At 42.9% G+C, this 17812-nt stretch overlaps 3 protein-coding genes across 3 annotated transcripts in view; 1 reads left to right on the top strand and 2 right to left on the bottom strand.

The window, feature by feature from the left end:
• Positions 1-1729: 1729 nt before the first annotated feature.
• On the bottom strand, positions 1730-4248 carry LOC111523333 (proline-rich protein 23A-like). The gene has a single exon (XM_023187833.1). The coding sequence runs from the start codon at positions 4030-4032 to the stop codon at positions 3232-3234; it is 801 nt and encodes a 266-aa protein (XP_023043601.1). The 5' UTR covers positions 4033-4248; the 3' UTR covers positions 1730-3231.
• Positions 4249-14789: 10541 nt separating this feature from the next.
• On the bottom strand, positions 14790-16632 carry LOC111523361 (proline-rich protein 23B). Its single transcript, XM_023187875.1, has one exon. It carries the CDS (start codon positions 16401-16403, stop codon positions 15615-15617), a length of 789 nt encoding a protein of 262 aa, XP_023043643.1. The 5' UTR covers positions 16404-16632; the 3' UTR covers positions 14790-15614.
• The window catches only part of MRPS22 (mitochondrial ribosomal protein S22), a 325472-nt gene continuing 323606 nt past the window's right edge, over positions 15947-17812 (top strand). The window contains exon 1 of the mRNA XM_023187868.1: positions 15947-16233. The gene's annotated coding sequence lies outside the window, so the exon portion shown is untranslated. The remainder of the gene's footprint in view (positions 16234-17812) is intronic.

Here is a 17812-nt window from a genome sequence, read left to right on the forward strand (position 1 = left end):
AGTGGATTGCTTGAGCTCAGGAGTTCAAGATCAGCCTGGGCAACAGAGTGAAACCTTGTCTCTACAAAAAATATGAAAATTAGCTGGGCATGGTGACTTGCATCTGTAATCCCAGCTACTTGGGAGGCTGAGGTGGCAGGATTGCTTGACCCCAGGAGGCAGAGGTTGCAGTGAGCTGAGATTGTTTCACTGCACTCCAGCCTGGGTGACAGAGTGAGACTCCATCTCAAAACAAAACAAAACAAAACAAAACAAAACAAAACTAAACAACAACAAAACGATTGGGAAGTAAATTTGGCAAAGAAAATATGATTAGATTTTTTAATAAAAGAAAAAAAATCAACTCAAAATAGATTAAAGACTTAAATATAAGACCCCAGACTGTAAAATGGCTAGAAGAAAACAGAGGGGGAAAGCTACATGACATTGGCATAGGTAAAGATTTCTTGGATATAACCCCCAAAGCACAGGCAAAAAAAGCAAAAATAAACAAATGGGATCGAATCAAACTAAAAAGCTTCTGCGTAGCAAAGGAAATGAGAAAGAGGGGACAACCCACAGATTAGGAGAAAATATTTACAAACCATACATCTGATAAAGGGCTAATATAAAAAAAAAAAGAACTTCATCAACTATTTTTACTCCTGTTTATGGGACACATTTTCCTGCACATTCATATATTTAATAATCTTTAATTTGATGCTAGTCATTGTGAAGGTTGTATTTTTGAGTGTCTTGATTTTATTGCCTTCTTTAAAAGCATTTTCTTACTCAATTTTGAAAGTGTTTTTCTGGACACACAAGTCATTTATTAGATATTTGCCTTGTGAATATATGTTTTTTCCATCTGTGGCTTGTCTTTTCATTTTAACAGTGTCTTTGGAGAACAGAAGTTCTTCATTTGGATGAAGCCCATCATCACATTATTTCTTTAAGGATTGTGCTTTTGGTGTCATATTTAAGAAATCTGAGGCTGGGTGCAGTGGCTCATGCCTGTAATCCCACCATTTTGGGAGGCAGGAGGATCACTTGAGCCCAGGAGTTCAAGACAAGCCTAGGCAATAGAGCAAGACCCACTCTCCACAAAAAATTTAAAAATTATCTGGGTATCGTGGTTTGTGCCTGTAGTACCTGCCACTTGACAGTCTGAGGTGAGAGGACTGCTTGAGCCTAGGAGTTCAAAGCCGTAGTCAGCTATGACTGTGCCATTACATTCCAACCCAGGTGATGGAGAGAGACCTTGTATCTAAAAAAACCCCCCAAAACAAAAAAGAAATAAAAATAAATCTGAGGCCAGGTGAAGTAGCTCATTCCTGTAATTCCAGCACTTTTGGAGGCTGAGTCAGGAGGACTGCTTGAGGCAAGGAGTTTGAAACCAGCCTAGGCAACATAGTGAGGCCCCATCTCTAAAAAAAAAAAAAAAAAAAAAATTAAAAAAATTTAGCTGTGTGTGGCAGTGCGCACCTGTAGTCCCAGTTACTTGGGAGGCTGAGGCAAAGGATCTCTTGAGTCCAGGAGTTCAAGTCCACTTGATCGTGCCACTGCACTCCATCCAGGGTGACAGAATTTCTGAGACCCTGTCTCCGATAAATAAACAAATAAATAAATAAAGAACAAATAAAATATCACAATCATATGATGGATACTGGAATCTTTAGAATAAATGAACTACACATATTTATAAGTCATCTCAAAAATAAAGTTGAGAAAAAAAGTAAACTGGAGAATATGAGGTAGTTACGTAAATTTAATTGTCCAGAAAACAACATAAACATTGCTTATTTATATCTATACATATATATGTATATGTAGCATTCATATATTGACTAGGATGATATCCACCAGCTTTGTCATGATGTGAATCCTCTGGGAATGGGGGAGAAGAGTGGGCACAAAGGATATGACAACATTATCTGTAATATTTCCTTTATAGTTAAAAAGACATTAAGGAAATACTACCAAGAAATAACGACTGCCAATTCAGGGTGATGGACTCAAGAGCATGAAAGAAACTCTCAAAAATAAATTAGACCAAATGTCCATGCAGTGAAGCTGAGTGGGTACCCCTGAGAGAAAATCAAGGTGAAGCCCACACTGCCCTGAAATTCAGGAATACCCATTGGTTAAAGTACATAGAATAGGTCATTGTACAAGCTGCTGCTGGAATGAAAGTGTCACAACTTCCTCCTTACCTTCCCTCATTAAATATTGCTTTCACTAATTTTTAAATTCTTGTTTTTTCGTTTTCTTTCTTTTTTTTGAGATGGAGTCTTACTCTGTTGCCCAGGCTGGAGTGCAGTGGCATGATCTCGGCTCACTGCAACCTCTGGCTCACAGGTTCAAGTGATCCTCCTGCCTCATCCCCGCTAGTAGCTGGGATTACAGGCACACGCCACCATGCCCGGCTAATTTTTGTATTTTTAGTAGAGACGGGGTTTCGCCGTGTTAGCCAGGGCTAGTCTCGAACTCCTAACCTCAGGTGATCCATCCCCCGCCTCGGCCTCCCAAAGTGCTGGGATTACAGGCGTGAGCCACCGCGCCGGGCCCTTAAATTCTTATTTGTAGAAACACTTCCAAAAGGTCTAGAGCATTCATTACATTTGAATGTTGTTTGTTTGCTATGTAATCTAATATGCATTTATCTTGACTGTCCAGGACCAGGAAAAGGAATTAAGGAAAGCAAGCGGAAAGTAAAATCAGTGATCAGAAGCGCCTCAGAGGATGTTGGGAGAAAATCGTATAGGTAAATTCAAAACTGCGAAAAGGAAAGACAATGATCTGGATTGGAGAGAACGGATAGGTGTAGGGAGGTGATGAAAAAAAGGGGGGAATTTGAAAGAACACTGAAGGGAGCTTTAAGCAAGAGTAGGGGTGAAACTGAGGATAGAGTTGGCTGAAGGGGACAAAGGCAGAAGTAACAGCTCCTGCAGCAAAGGCAAGGGATCTGAAAATCTATGACTGGTTATGTGTCATCTACTCTTCTTGGTAAAGGTGCTTGCCAGAATCTGCTTTTCTTTTTTCATGTCATTGCCTGCCATTTACCAAGGAATTCTGCCAAGAAACCAACCAACCAGCCAGCCAACCAACCAACCCACTCAAACAACAGTAATCCAACTGCCCGCTGTCCACGAATGAAGATGCTGCATTTCTGGGCGGTGGCAAGTCCTCAAAGTGAGTCTTGGAGGATCCACAAGAACCCGCAGCTGGTGGCAAGGGATTGTGGGAAGGAGTTCATTCCTGGAACAGTCGTCTGCGGGCCTTGCACGGAGGGCGTTCCGGGAGAGGTGGGCGCGCATGGGGACCTGGACTCCCCACGCGCGGAGAGGGAGGTAGAGGTTGGAGAGGTGAGCTGGGGACAGGCTCCAGAAGGTGGAATTCTGGGTCGAAGATGGGGCGTGGAGAGCATCTCTCTGAACTGGGGTTGGGGGCCGGAGCACAGAGCCCTGGGATGGGGCCCTCCCCGTAGAGACTGAACACACTACTAGCAAAGGGGTAGAGTCCAGCGGCTGAGCCGGTTGGGGAGGCCATCCGGAGCTCCGGGAAGTCGGGGTCCGCGTCCTCTTCGTAGGCCTCTTCCTGGGCGGCGATCTCTGGGACAGATGCGCAGAAGACTTCCTGCTCGACGACGACGTCTTCCCTGAGAGCGCCCAGGAAAACGTCCACTTCCAGGCCGGCAGACGAGTCGCCCTGCGCTCCTGAGAGTTCGTCGACGGAGCTCAGGAGGACCTCGGGGATCAGGATGAGGGTGTGTCCACCGAGAGACACTCGTAGGATCCATGTCGGCGGGAGCTCCAGCACCAAGTCGACGTTCTCCAGGGGCACATGCAGGGCACAGCCCGCGGCCAGGACCATCACGGAGGTGAGCGCGCCCACGTCCGGGATCCCCGCCGTGTCTTCCAGGCTGGGCGTCACCCGGGGTTCGGGACCCGCGGGCTCCTCCAGTCGGAGACGTTTGGCAGGGCAGGGTCCTCCTGGCTGCTGCCCCCACCAGGGCGCAGGGCAGGCGCTGGGGCTGCGAGGCCGGCTGCCCATCACCTCGACGGCGCTGCGGACGGCGCTCCTGGGCCTAGCAGAGGACGTGTGGAGAGCGGGCGGCGAAGTCCTCTTTGAGGTAACAGCCGTCGGTGGTAGGTGAAGCGGGTTGGGGCAGAAGCGGCAAAGGACAGCGCGCCGCTGGGCGAGTCCTCGGAGATCCAGGGACGCGTCCGGGAGACCTCAGTCGGTGCTGCTCTGAGAGCCTCGCGCGATGGAATCTTCGGCTTTCCTAGCGCGGACCCGGATGCACGTCAGATGACTAATAACGTGGGACGTCAGGTGACCTGGGCGCGCCAGAATGTGTCAATATATGCCCCGCCTCCCGACAGTGTTCTGTGGCGGGCGTGGCCTAGAGATGATTGGATCAATTAGAGTAAGAGCGAGGTGGGGAGGTGGGGGGGGTCTTTGTGTCTGGAGGGCAAGATTCCTTGGATGTGCTCGTGGGACCCAATGGCGGTAATTGCTTTTACTCTTGGTTAAGAAAAGCCAAAACAATTTCAAAAACTGCTTGCTTACTTTTATAAGTAGCTTACGGCTAAAAGTCTCTTCTAATATTTTCCAGGAATATATGAAAAATACTCATTGCTCCTTCCCCACCCTTCCTACGTGGTACTAAAAAGTTCTTTCATTTGTGATAGAAATTAGAAATGAAAATTTTGCTTTGATAAGTAAACGTTAATTTTTGTGGGTACATAGTAGGTATATGTATTCATGGGTTAAATGAGATACTTTGATACAGGCCTGCAATATGTAGTAATCCTCTCCAGCATTTATCCTTTGTGTTACAAACAATCCAATTATACTCTTTTAGTTATTTTAAAATGTACAATTAAATTATTATTGACTATAGTCACCCGGTTGTGCTATCGAATACTAGGTTTTACTTCATTTTTTCTATTTTTTTGTACCTATTAACCATTTCTATTTGCCCCCACCCTCACTACCCTTCCCAGCTTCTGGTAACCATCCTTCTACTCTCTCGGTGCATTCAATTGTTTTAATTTTTAGCTGCCATAAATAAGTGAGAACATGAGAAGTTTGTTTTTTTGTGCCTAACTTATTCCACTTAACATAATGACCTCCAGTTCCATTCATGTTGTTGCTAATGACAGGATCTCATTCTTTTTTATGGCTGAATAGTACTCCATTGTGTATATGTATCACATTTTCTTTATCCATTCATCTGTTGATGGATACTTAGGTTGCTTCCAAATCTTGGCTATTGTGAATAAAACTCCAATAAACATGGGAGCACAGATTTGTCTTCAATATCCTGCTTTTCTTTCTTTTGATTATATACGTGGCAGTGAGATTGCTGGATCATATGGTAGCTCTATTTTTAGATTTTTGCGGAACCTCCCAACTGTTCTCCTCTCCATATGGTTTTTATGAGTTTACATTCCCACCAACAGTGTATGACGGTTCCCTTTTCTCCACATCCTTGCCAGCATTTGTCATTTCCTGTCTTTTGGATAAAAGCCATTTTAACTGGGGTAAGATGATATCTCATTGTAGTTTTGATTTGCATTTGTCTGATGATCAGTGATGTTGAGCGCCTTTTCACATAGCTGTTTGCTATTTGTATGTCTTCTTTTGAGAAATATTTATTCAGTTATTTTGCCCATTTTTAAATTGGATTATTAGAATTTTTTTTTTCCTATAGAGTTGTTTGAGCTTCTTATGTATTCTGGCTATGAATTCCTTGTCAGATGAGTAGTTTGCAGATAATTTCTTTCATTCTGTGGGTTGTCTTTTCAGTTTGTTGATGTTTCCTTTGCTGTGTAGAAGCTTTTTAACTTGATGTGATCCCATTTGTCCACTTTTGCTTTGGTTACCTGTGCTTGTGGTTACTCAAGAAATCTTTACCCAGATCAAAGTCCTGGAGACTTTCCCCAATGTTTTGTTATAGTAGTTTTATATTTTAAAGGTTTTTTTTTTTTTTTTTTTTTTTAAACAGAGTTTTGCCCTTGTTGCCCAGGCTGGAGTGCAATGGTGTGATCTTGGCTCACTGCAACCTCCGCCTCAGGGGTTCAAGCAGTTCTCCTGCCTCAACCTCCCGAGTAGCTGGGATTACAGGCATCTGCCACCATGCTTGGCTAAATTTTTTTTTTTTTTTTTGTATTTTTAGTAGAGATGGGGTTTCACCATGTTGGCCAGGCTGATCTCAAACTCCTGACCTCAGGTGATCTGCCCGCCTTGGCCTCCCAAATCCTCTGCTGGGATTTCAAGAGCCACTGCACCCCGCCATATTTTGAGGCCTTCAATTTAAATATTTAATTAATTTTTATTGATTTTTGTATATGGTGAGAGATAGGGGTCTAGTTTCAGTCTTATGCATATGGATATCCAGTTTTCCCAGCTCCATCAATTGAAAATCAGGATATTGAAGAGACATCTGCTCTCCCATGTTTGTTAGAGTATTATTCACAACAGCCAAGATTTGGAAGCAACCTAAGTATCCGTCAATAGAGGAACAGACAGAGAAAATGTGGTACATATACACAATGGAGTACTATTCAGCCATAAAAAGGAATTAGATCTTGTCATTAGCAACAATGAGTAGAAAGATAATGTGTTGTCCAGCCGTGGTGGCTCACATCTGCAATCCTAGCACTTTGGGTGGTCAAGGTGGGCAGATTCCTTGAACAATTTAAAAAAATTATTATTAAGAAAGAGATATAATGTGTTTGCCATATTTTTCTGCTGTTCTATTTCATCTATTGTTTTTTCTTTTTTTCTTTTTTTTTGAAATGCAGTCTCGCTGTTTCACTCAGCCTGCAGTGCGGCGGTGCAGTGGTGTGATCTTGGCTCACTGCAACCTCTGGGTCCTGGGTTCAAGCGATTCTCATGCCTCAGCCTCCTGAGTAGTTGGGATTCTAGGTGTGTGGGATCATAGCCATGCCTGGTTAATTTTTGTATTTTTAGTAGAAATGGGGTTTCACCATGTTGGCCAGGCTGGTCTTGAACTCCTGATCTCAAGTGATTTGCTCGCCTCAGCTTCCAAAAGGCTGGGATCGCAGGTGTGAGCCACCGCTCCTGGCCCCCGTGTGTGTTCTTAGCAGCTTTGTTGAAAATGAGTTCTCTGGAGATGTATGGATTTGTTTCTGGGTTCTCTATTCTGTTCCATTGGTCTATGTGTCTGTTTTCATGCCAATACATGCTGTTTTGGTTACCATAGCTTTGTAGTAGGATTTGAAAGCAGGTAATGTGATTCTTCCAGTTTTATTCTTTTTGCTCAGGTCAGCGTTGGCTTTCTAGGTCTTTTGTGGTTTCATAAAAATTTCAGGATTTAAAAAAAAATTTCTGTGAAGAATGCCATTGGCATTTTGATAGGTATTTAATTGAATCTGTATATTGCTTTGGGTAGTATGGACATTTTTAACAATATTGAGTCTTCCAATTCATGAACATGGGGTATCTTTCCACTCTTTTTGTGTCCTCTTCAATTTCTTTCATCAGTGTTTTATAGTTTTCATTGTAGAGATGCTTTACTTCTTTGGTTCAGTTAATTCCTAAGTATTTAATTTTATTTGTGACTATTGTAAATGGGATTACTTTTCCGATTTTTTCTTCATATTGTTCACTGCTGGCATTTAGAAATGCTACTGATTTTTGTACGTTGATTTTGTATCCTGCAACTTTACTGAATTTGTTTATCAGTAGTAATAGTTTTTGTGTGGGGTCTTTAGGTTTTTCCAAACATAAGATCATATAATCTGCAAACAAGGATAATTTGACTTCTTCTTTTCCAGTGTTGATGCCCGTTATTTCTTTCTGTTGTCTGATTGCTCTAGCTAGGATTTCCAGTATTATGTTGAATAACAGTGGTGAATATGGGCATCCTCGTCTTGTTTCAGCTCTTAGAGAAAAGGCTTTCAGTTTTTCCCCATTCAGTATGATACTAGCTGTGGGTCTGTCATATATGGCTTTTATTGTGTTGAGGTGTGTTCCTTCTATACCCAGCTTTTGAGAAGTTTTTAATCATAAAGGAATGTTGACTTTTATTATATGTTTTTATAGCATGAATTGAAATGATACAGTTTTTATCTTTCATTCTGTTAGTATAATGTATCACATTGATTGATTTGCATATGTTGAACCATCGTTACATCCCTGGGATAAATCCTAGTCGATCATGATGAATGATCTTTTAAATATATTGTTGAATTTGGTTTGCTAGTATTTTGTTGAGGATTTTTTGCATCAATATTCATCAGAGATATTGGCCTGTAGTTTTCTTTTTTTGAAGTGTCTTTGGCTTTGATATCAGGTTAATACTGGCTTCATAGAATGCATTTGGTAGTATTCTCTCCTTCTGTATTTTTTGGAATAGTTTGAATAGGACTGGTATTAGTTATTCCTTAAATGTTTGGTAAAATTCAGCAGTGAAGCCATCGGCTCTCAGACTCTTTTTTTTTTTTTTTACTGAGAGACTGTTTATTATGGCTTCCATGTCATTACTTGTTATTGGTCTGTTCAGGTTTTGTATTTCTTCATGGTTTAATCTTAGTAGGTTGTACGTATCTAGGAATTTATAAATTCCACTGGATTTTCCAATTTATTGGTCTATAGTTGCCCATGATAGCTTCACTAATGGTCCTTTGAATTTCTGCACTATCAGTTGTAATATCTCCTTTTTCATCTTTGATTTCATTTATTTGGTTCTTCTCTCTTTTTTTTTTTTTTCCTTTTTTTTGAGACAGAGTCTTGCTCTGCCTCCCAGGCTGGAGTGCAGTGGCGCAATCTCGGCTCACTGTAACCTCCACCTCCTGGGTTCAAGTGATTCTCCTGCTTCAGCCTACTGGGTAGCTGGGACTACAGGCGTGTGCTACCACGCCAGGCTAATTTTCTGTATTTTTAGTAGAAATGGGGTTTCACCATGCTAGCCAGAATGGTCTCGATCTCCTGACCTCGTGATCCGCCCGTTTCGGCCTCCCAAAGTGCTGGGATTACAGGCTTGAGCCACCGCGCCCGGCCTATCATTTATTCTTTCCACTTAAGGATAGTTTACACACCACAATTACGGTGTTATAATATTCTGTGTATTTCTTATTGCCAGTGAGTTTTGTATAAGAAATTACTGTGGGCCAGGCATGGTGGCTCACGCCTGTAATCCTAGCACTTTGGGAGGCTGTGGTGGGCCAATCACGAGGTCAGGTCAGGAGATCGAGACCATCCTGGCTAACACGCTGAAACCCCGTCTCTACTAAAAATACAAAAATTTAGCCCAGCGTGGTGGTGGGCGCCTGTAGTCCCAGCTACTCGGGGGGCTGAGGTAGGAGAATGGCGTGAACCTGGGAGGCGGAGCTTGCAGTGAGCGGAGATGGCGCCACTGCACTCCAGCCTGGGCGATTGAGCAAGACTCTAAATCAAAAAAGAAAAAAAAAAAAAAAAAGAAATTACCAGATAGTTTCTTATTGTTCATTGATGTCCTTTTTTTTTTTTTTTTCCCAGATTGAACAACTCCCTTTATAAGCATTTCTTATAGGACAGGCCTGATGTTGATGAAATTTCACAACTTTGGTTTTTCTTTTCTTTTTTTTTGAGACAGAGTCTCGCTCTGTTGCCCAGGCTGGAGTGCAGTGGCACAGTCTCAGCTCACGGCAACCTCTGCCTCCCGGGTTCAAGGGATTCTCCTGCCTCAGCCTCCTGAGTAGCTGGGATTACAGGTGCCCACCACCACACCCAGCTAATTTTTGTATTTTTAGTAGAGACATGTTGGCCAGGCTGATCTCAAACTCCTGACCTCAAGTGATTCACACGCCTTGGCCTCCCAAAGTGCTGGGTTTACAGTTGTGAGCCACCACACCCAGCCAGCTTTGGTTTTTCTAGGAGTCTTTATTTCTCCTTCACGGTTGAAAGATATTTTCACCAGATATACTATTCTGGGGTAAGTTTTTTTTCATTCAGCACTTTGTCGTGCCACTCTCTCTCAGCCTTTAAGATTTCCACTGAAAAGTCTGCTGTTGGAGCTACATTATATGTTATTTGTTTCTTTTCTTTTCCTTTTAGGATGCACACACACACACATATATTTTTAGACAAGGTCTTGCTTTGTCACTGAGGCTGGAGTGTAGCGGCATGGCTCATGGCTCACTGCAGCCTTGAACTGCTGGGCTCAAGTGATCCTCTTGCCTTGGTCTCCCAAAATGCTGAGATTACACATATGAGTCACTGCAACTGGCCAGGATATTTTCTTTACCCTTGATCTTTGGTAGTTTGATTATTAAATGCCTTGTGGTATTTGACAGACATCCTTGCAGTTTAAGATGACACTTTTAAAATAAATTATCTCCTAATGATGACTTGAGCCCTGCCATGCAATGGGAGAATCAGCAGAACCTGTAGGATCTTATTTGGAATTGACATTCTCTATTGTAATTTTGTTCCTGTTTATTTTTAAATTTTCTTTTTGTTTCACTGGACCGTTAGGAAAGATGATGCTCAGTTTTAAACATTGAAAGTGTACAAGTTGCTTTGTTACAATAAAACTAAATGTGTACACACACACACAATTTTAAGTTCTTAATGGAAAAATAACAATTGTAATAATGATGGGGTAAAATGTGGTGCTTTAATGTGTGTATAGATTGTGGAATGATTAAATCAAGCTAATCAACATACCCATCATTCACATACCCTCCCTTTTTTTTGGTGAGAACATTTAAAGTCTCTTTCAGGAATTTTGAAATATATAATACATAATTGTTTACTCTAGTCATCACGCTGTAAGATAGATCTCAGAAACTTTTTCCTCCTGTCTGACTGAAACTTTGTACCCTCTGACCAACATGGCCCCAATCCCCCCACACCCCTCTCACCTCTGGTAAAGCCCATTATACTCTTTACCTCTGTGAGTTTGACTTTTTAGAATTTCACATATAGGTGAAATAATTGTTTTTTTTTTTTTTTGCTTATTTTTAAAAGATGGCATTATTAATTGAAAAATTCCAAGTCAAAACAGTTGTTTCCCACCAATACATTGCTGCTATTATTCCACTGTCTTCTGGATTCATTTTTTGCTGCTAAGAAGCCAGTTATCTAACTGCTTTGTCATTGTAGTGGCCTTCTCTTTTTGCATATCAAAAAATCTCTTTGACTTTGGCATTTTGTAGACTTATTCTAATAATCTTAAATGTGTTTTTATTTTTATTTATCATTTGTGAAAGTTGTTATGCTTCCTTAATAAGGGCACTATGCTATGCCCAGAACTATGTACGTTCTTAGAAATATCCTTGTTTTTTCCTCTCTAGGGCACTGAAAGCCTTGCCACCTATATCTGCCATAGGATGATAAAGATTAATGTACTCATGCCTTTTACACTCGTTCGTGGTGGGAATCTGTTCATTCCCCATACCCCAGATTGAAAAAATTCTCAATACATGGCATTTCTTTACTACCTCCTACCTTTCTCCATCTGTGTTCTTTGATTTAGCTTAGAATCCCTTTATGATATCTCCAAGAAGATTCTTAACCCTGAGTATAGGGTATATTCTTTTCAGAGAATGTGAGGAGAGAGTGTTTAATTTTTTGCCAGGCTCATCATCTATTAGGGAACATCTTAAGCTAAACTCTCAGCTTTTCCCCCTAAAGCAGATTGTGTTTTATTCTACTTGGAGCCAAGACTGATAAATGCATCTTAGTTCCATCTCCTTTTGTATTGAGTTTTTTTTTTTCTTTTTTGTTTATTAGCTTACCCACTAAAGGTATCATGTTTTGGAAGACTGGGACTTTTTTCAGGGCAATGTGACCGCTACATTTTCTTTTCCCCATAAATGGACCATTAAAACCAAACCTCCAGGTAACCATGGATTGTTAGGTACTCTCAAGTAAACTTTTGCTTTAGCACTCACTGGATTCTACCTCTCTGGATTCGTGATTTGTCATCATTTTTGGCTTTGGAGAATTTCTCTTACATTTTGTAAGCTGTGCTTTGAATTTAAAAATATTAAAATAATTTTCTCCATCACTTTCAAAAGTGTTGCTTAGAGGATTTTGGGGACTGTTTAGTTTGTGTATTGCTGAAGATGGATGTCCTTTGTTACTTCTAGAGCAGGGTATCAATCTCTTGCAATAGAAGACACAGTTTTGGAAACAGGGCCACCATCCCTCTTCAGAATGACTAGATAATTAGACTGGGTCTTGTGACTGATTAACTGCTTTGGTATAGGGAGAGGACAGAGAGATAATTGAGTTGTGGTGGCAATTGTGGGCAAGATGGTAGTACAGGGGAGTTCCATCTACTGAAGGCAGAGAGCATTGCTAGGAAATATTAAACCATATTACCTACAGACATTTACTTTCAAAAGAAAGATACAAGCTTCCAGAGATCAGAAATGGAGTAGAAAACCCTATGTCTGATGGAGCAGCTGATATTTTGATGACTCATGGTACTGGGACTAAACTATATAATGACAACTGGGATTTCTGCTCCTTTGAGGGGGCTAAAATTTGGCTCACTGCCAACATTCAAAGGTTGTAGAGGCACTAACCACTGTTTCATGGTTGTGCCTACAGTTGATCAAAGAAAGACAAATTGAAACCTGGAATGAGCCTCTGCGTAATTGATCAGACCTGTGACTTTCCAGAAAGACAAGTTACAGGAGTTCCAAAGCCCTAATTCTGAATCGTGGTCCTGGGAAGACTAGGAAGTGGAAACTATAAAAACTATAAATTTGGGATTCAGAAGATGAATTCCCACCCAGGGTGTGCCCACTAATGAAAATTACTAAGCACGAGGCAATCCAATGTGACTAAAAACAAATAATGAGAAATTTTACCTGTGGGGAAATTGAATCAATTTAGCTATTAAAGTGAAAAAATTTTCAAAACATAAATGATGGAATGCCTTCCATGAACAAACTAGAAGTTTATGATACCAAGTGGGAAAGTTTTGAAGCAACAATCTTGAAAAAAAATCCTGAAAAAAAAATTCTTTGAAATGAAAACTTTCTTATAGAAGTATAAACAGAATAACAAAAACCAAACCAAAACAAACAGAATATTGGAAGCAGTCAACCAGAGTAGTTAATTGGATTAAAGAATAAAGGAAGTTGGGGCCAGGTGTGGTGGCTTACACCTGTAATGTTAACACTTTTGGAGGCTGAGGCAGGCGGATCACTTGAGGTCAGGAGTTCAAGACCAGCCTGGCCAACATGGTGAAACCCTGTCTCTACCAAAAATGCAAAAAATAGCTGGGCATGGTGGCTTACACCTGTAATCTCAGCACTTTTGGAGGCCGAGGCAGGCGGATCACTTGAGGTCAGGAGTTCAAGACCAGCCTGGCCAACATGGTGAAACCCTGTCTCTACCAAAAATGCAAAAAATAGCCGGGCGTGGTGGTGAGCACCTGTAATCCCAGCTACTTGGAAGGCTGAGGCAGGAGAAACATTTGAACCCGGGAGGCAGAGGTTGCAGTGAGCCACGATCAGGCTACTGTACTCCAGCCTGGGCAACAAAGCGAGACTTCATCTCAAAAAAAAAAAAAAAAAAAAAAATACAGGACGTTGGATTTGATAAGGTGTACACACACACACATACATATGTATTAAGATATTAAGATGTTATGAGCCAGAGGAGATTGATTGAGCAGTGCCATTATATATATCTGATTGGATTTCTTTCTTTCTTTTTTTTTTTGGGACGGGGTCCTGCTCTGTTGCCCAGGCTGGAGTACAGTGGCACAATCTCAGCTCACTGCAACCTTCGCCTCCTGAATTCAAGAGATTCTCCTGCCTCAGCCTCCCGAGTAGCTGGGATTACAGGTGCGTGCCACCATACCCGGCTAATTTTTGTATTTTTGGTAGAGACAGGGTTTCGCCATGTTAGCCAGGCTGGTGTTCAACTCCTGACCTCAGGTGATCCAGCCACCTCAGCCTCCCATCTGATTGGATTTCATGGGGATATAGGCGATATTCCAAGAGATGAAACTTAAGATTTTGTGGTATTTCAGGCAAGAAATAATTTCCAATATTGATAGTTAACTAAATTCTATCAATCTAAATGAAAATATAGTGTACCTCTAGACACATTATAGTAAACTGTAGAACACCAAAAGCAAATCAACATTTAAAAAATATACTAAAATTGGCCAGATGTGGTGGATCACACCTGTAATCCCAGCACTTTGGGAGGTCAAGGTGCGTGGATCACTTGAGCCCAGGAGTTCCAGACTAGCCTGGGCAACATGGTGAAACCCTGTCCATACAAAAAATACACTTGAGCCTGGGATGTTGAGACTGCAGTGAGCCGTGATTACACCACTGCACCGCCGCTTGGGCGACAGAGTGAATCCTGTCTTAAAAAAAGAAAACACACACACACACACACACACACACGAACAGCCAAATTACAACTTGTTGTAATATAAAAGGAATAACAACTTCATTGACAGAAGACATCCTGCAACAACAAAAAATGTCAAAACAACGGGCTAATATCTTTAAAGTACTGTAGTTAAATATCATTTTAAAATTAAGAATGAAGGTATAATTAAAACATTTACAGACATACAGTTCTAAGAAAGTTTATCACACAAAAACGTGGTCAGACTTACAGAAGCAAGATAGTTTATCACACGTAAGACACAGTGGAAAGAAATATTAAAGGATATTCTTCAACAAAAAGAAAACTGAAGCTAGAATGAGGGAGTGGAATGTAAGAATAAAAAGGCATGAAATAATTGGTAAGGCATAGTGGTAGATCTGAATAGTTACTGATGTTTTTAAATAAAACCAGCTTGTTGACATCAGCTTCACCAGTAATATTTTATCTCCTATATAAAAATATGAGACAAATACAGTAATAAATTAACATTTTAAAAGTTAGAAGTTTGGTTTACATGAGAAAAAATTCAGGGTAGATTTTAAAAGGTATAAAATAATGTGGAATAGCAGGAATGCAAACACTTTCCATTTGGTGAAATCACCAGATTAACAAATTAAAAAAAAAAAAAAACACAATGCATGCTGAAAACATCTGATAAAATTCAACACAACTTTTCATTTAGAATTAGAAGACTGGAAGAGAACTTCAGCAGGATAAGGGGTTCCTAGGAAGAAGCAACATACAGTATTGTATAGTAAGCATACTGTTTGGCAGTTTCGTGGGAGAACAGTTGGAAAAACCCTGAGAAAAACCATGGCTAAGTCTTCCAAAATTCATGGGAAAAAAATAACAAGGTAGTTAACAACGTTTAAGAGATCTGGTGATTTCTTGGTTTGGTGAGAAATGGGAGTGGCAGTATAATGCTGGAGAAAGACTGGAATTTGAGAGAAAGAACTGATGCAAAACGAGGGAGAATGAAAGGATCTGAATATGACCTCGTGAAGAAGCCCAGAAATCTGGACACATTTTCTGGTATCCCTGGGCAGATTTTCTATTTAAAGATGAGGTCTAGAATATGCCTTTTCTTGCTAACGTCTTCATCTCCTACTATCGGTAGTGTGCAGCGAAAAAGCAATTGTCCGAACACAGGGAGCCCAATTTCCAGGTGGTTGGATAATGTGAAAGATTCCCGCAATCCCAGAGGGCTGCCAGTAGAGCGGCCAGGATTGTTGGGTGTACGTGGGGGTGGGGGTTTATTCTTGGAACAGGCGTCTCCGGGCCTTGCACGGAGGGCGTTCTGGTAGCGGCGGGCGAGCGTGGGGACCTGGACTCCCCACGCGCGGAGAGGGAGGTAGAGGTTGGAGAGGTGAGGTGGGGACAGGCTCCAGAAGGTGGAATTCCGTGTCGAAGATGGGGCGTACGCTCTCCAAACTGGGGTTGGAGGCCAGAGCACAGGGTTCTGGGATGGGGCCCTCCTGGTAGGGGCTGAACATACTTCTAGCGGAGGGGTAGAGCCCAGCGGCTGAGCCGGTTGGGGAGGCCATCCGGAGCTCCGGGAACTCGGGGTCCGCCTCCTCCTCGTAGGCCTCTTCCTGGGCGGCGATCTCTGGGACAGATGCGCAGAATTCCAGCTCGACGACGACGTCCTCCCTGAGAGCGCCCAGGAAAACGTCCACTTCCAGGCCGGCAGACGAGTCGCCCTGCGCTCCTGAGCGTTCGTCGACGGAGCTCAGGAGGACCTCGGGGATCAGGATGAGGGTGTGTCCACCGAGAGACACTCGCAGGATCGACGTTGGTGCGGGCTCCAGCACCAGGTCGACGTCGTCCAGGGGCACGCGCAGGGCACAGCCCGCGGCCAGGACCACTACGGAGGTGAGCGCGCCCACAGCCGGGGTCCCCGGCTCTTCCAGGCTGGGCGCCACGCGGGGTTCGGGGCCCGCAGACTCCTCCAATCGGAGGCGCTTGGCAGGGCAGGGTCCTCCTGGCTGCTGTCCCCACCAGGGCGCAGGGCAAGCTCTGGGGCTGGGGGGCCGGCTGCCCATCACCTCGACGGGGCCGTGGACGGCGCTCCTGGGCCTAGCAGAGGACGTGGGGAGCGCGGGCGGTGAAGTCCTTTTTGAGGTAACAGATGTCAGGGGTAGACGAGGCGGGTTGAGTAGTGTCCTCGGAGCTCCAGGGGCGCCTCCCGGGGGACCGCAGTCCGGGCTGCTGGTGGTGCCTCGCCGGCCGCCGGGCTCAGCCTAGCGCGTTGGAATCTTGGGCCTTTCTGACGCAGACCCGGATGCGCACTACAAAGCCAATTATGTTGTAAATGACGGCAGCGGAACCGAAGTCGCAAAATGTCACGCAATGCTCCGCCCTCTGGAGGACCCGCGCTAGAGGCGGAGGTATCCTGGCTGTCCAGTATCCGTGGCTGTGGTTGGTCGGTCACGCTGGGGAAATACTCATACAGGCCCCTAGGGGATAGAATGATCAGTATAACTTATTCAGAAAAAATGGTACAACTGTAATAGAATTTCAAAGATGGCTCGCCTGTAGAAGTCATGTTTTCTTGCGATTTCAGGAATTCTAGAGAAAAGTCCACTCAGAAAGATCTCACCGACCCATCCAAATGCAACATACAATTCCTTTAATGCTACTAAATTATTTCATTTTAGGAGTATTCAGAAAATGCAGATTTCTACTTGGGAAAATTGCTTTTAAAATACTAAGTAAAGCTGGCAGTAGTGGCTCACGCTTGTAATCTCAGCACTTTGGGAGGCCGAGGAAGGCTGATCCCTTGAGCCCAGGAGTTCAAGAAGACTCTGGGCAACATGGTGAGACTCAGTCCCTTTGAAAAATTTAAAAATTCAAAAATTAGCCAGGCGTGGTGGTGCGTACCTGTGGTCCCAGCTACTTGGGAGGCTGAGATGACAGGACTGATGGAGCCTGGTAGGTCAAAGCTGGAGTGAACTATGGTGGTGCCACTGCACTCCAGCCTGGGCAACAGAGTGAGATCCTGTCTCAAAAAAAAAAAAAAAAAAGTGAAACGTTTGTGATAATTTCATCCTGAAAGTTAAAAATGTTAGAAAATTATTAATCATATTAATAAAATTTAAAATGATATTAATAAAATTTTTTCTTTTCTTTTCTTTCTTTTTTTTTTTTTTGAGACAGAGTCTGGCTCTGTCGCCCAGGCTGGAGTGCGGTGGCCAGATCTCAGCTCACTGCAAGCTCCGCCTCCCAGGTTTACGCCATTCTCCTGCCTCCGCCTCCCAAGTAGCTGGGACTACAGGCGCCCGCCTCGTCGCCCGGCTAGTTTTTTGTATTCTTTAGTAGAGACGGGGTTTCACCGTATTAGCCAGGGTGGTCTCGATCTCCTGACCTTGTGATCCGCCCGTCTCGGCCTCCCAAAGTGCTAGGATTACAGGCTTGAGCCACCGCGCCCGGCCCTTTTCTTTTCTTTTCTTTT

Source organism: Piliocolobus tephrosceles, chromosome 2, assembly GCF_002776525.5.
Source record: "Piliocolobus tephrosceles isolate RC106 chromosome 2, ASM277652v3, whole genome shotgun sequence".
Classification (NCBI taxonomy): Eukaryota; Metazoa; Chordata; class Mammalia; order Primates; family Cercopithecidae; genus Piliocolobus; species Piliocolobus tephrosceles.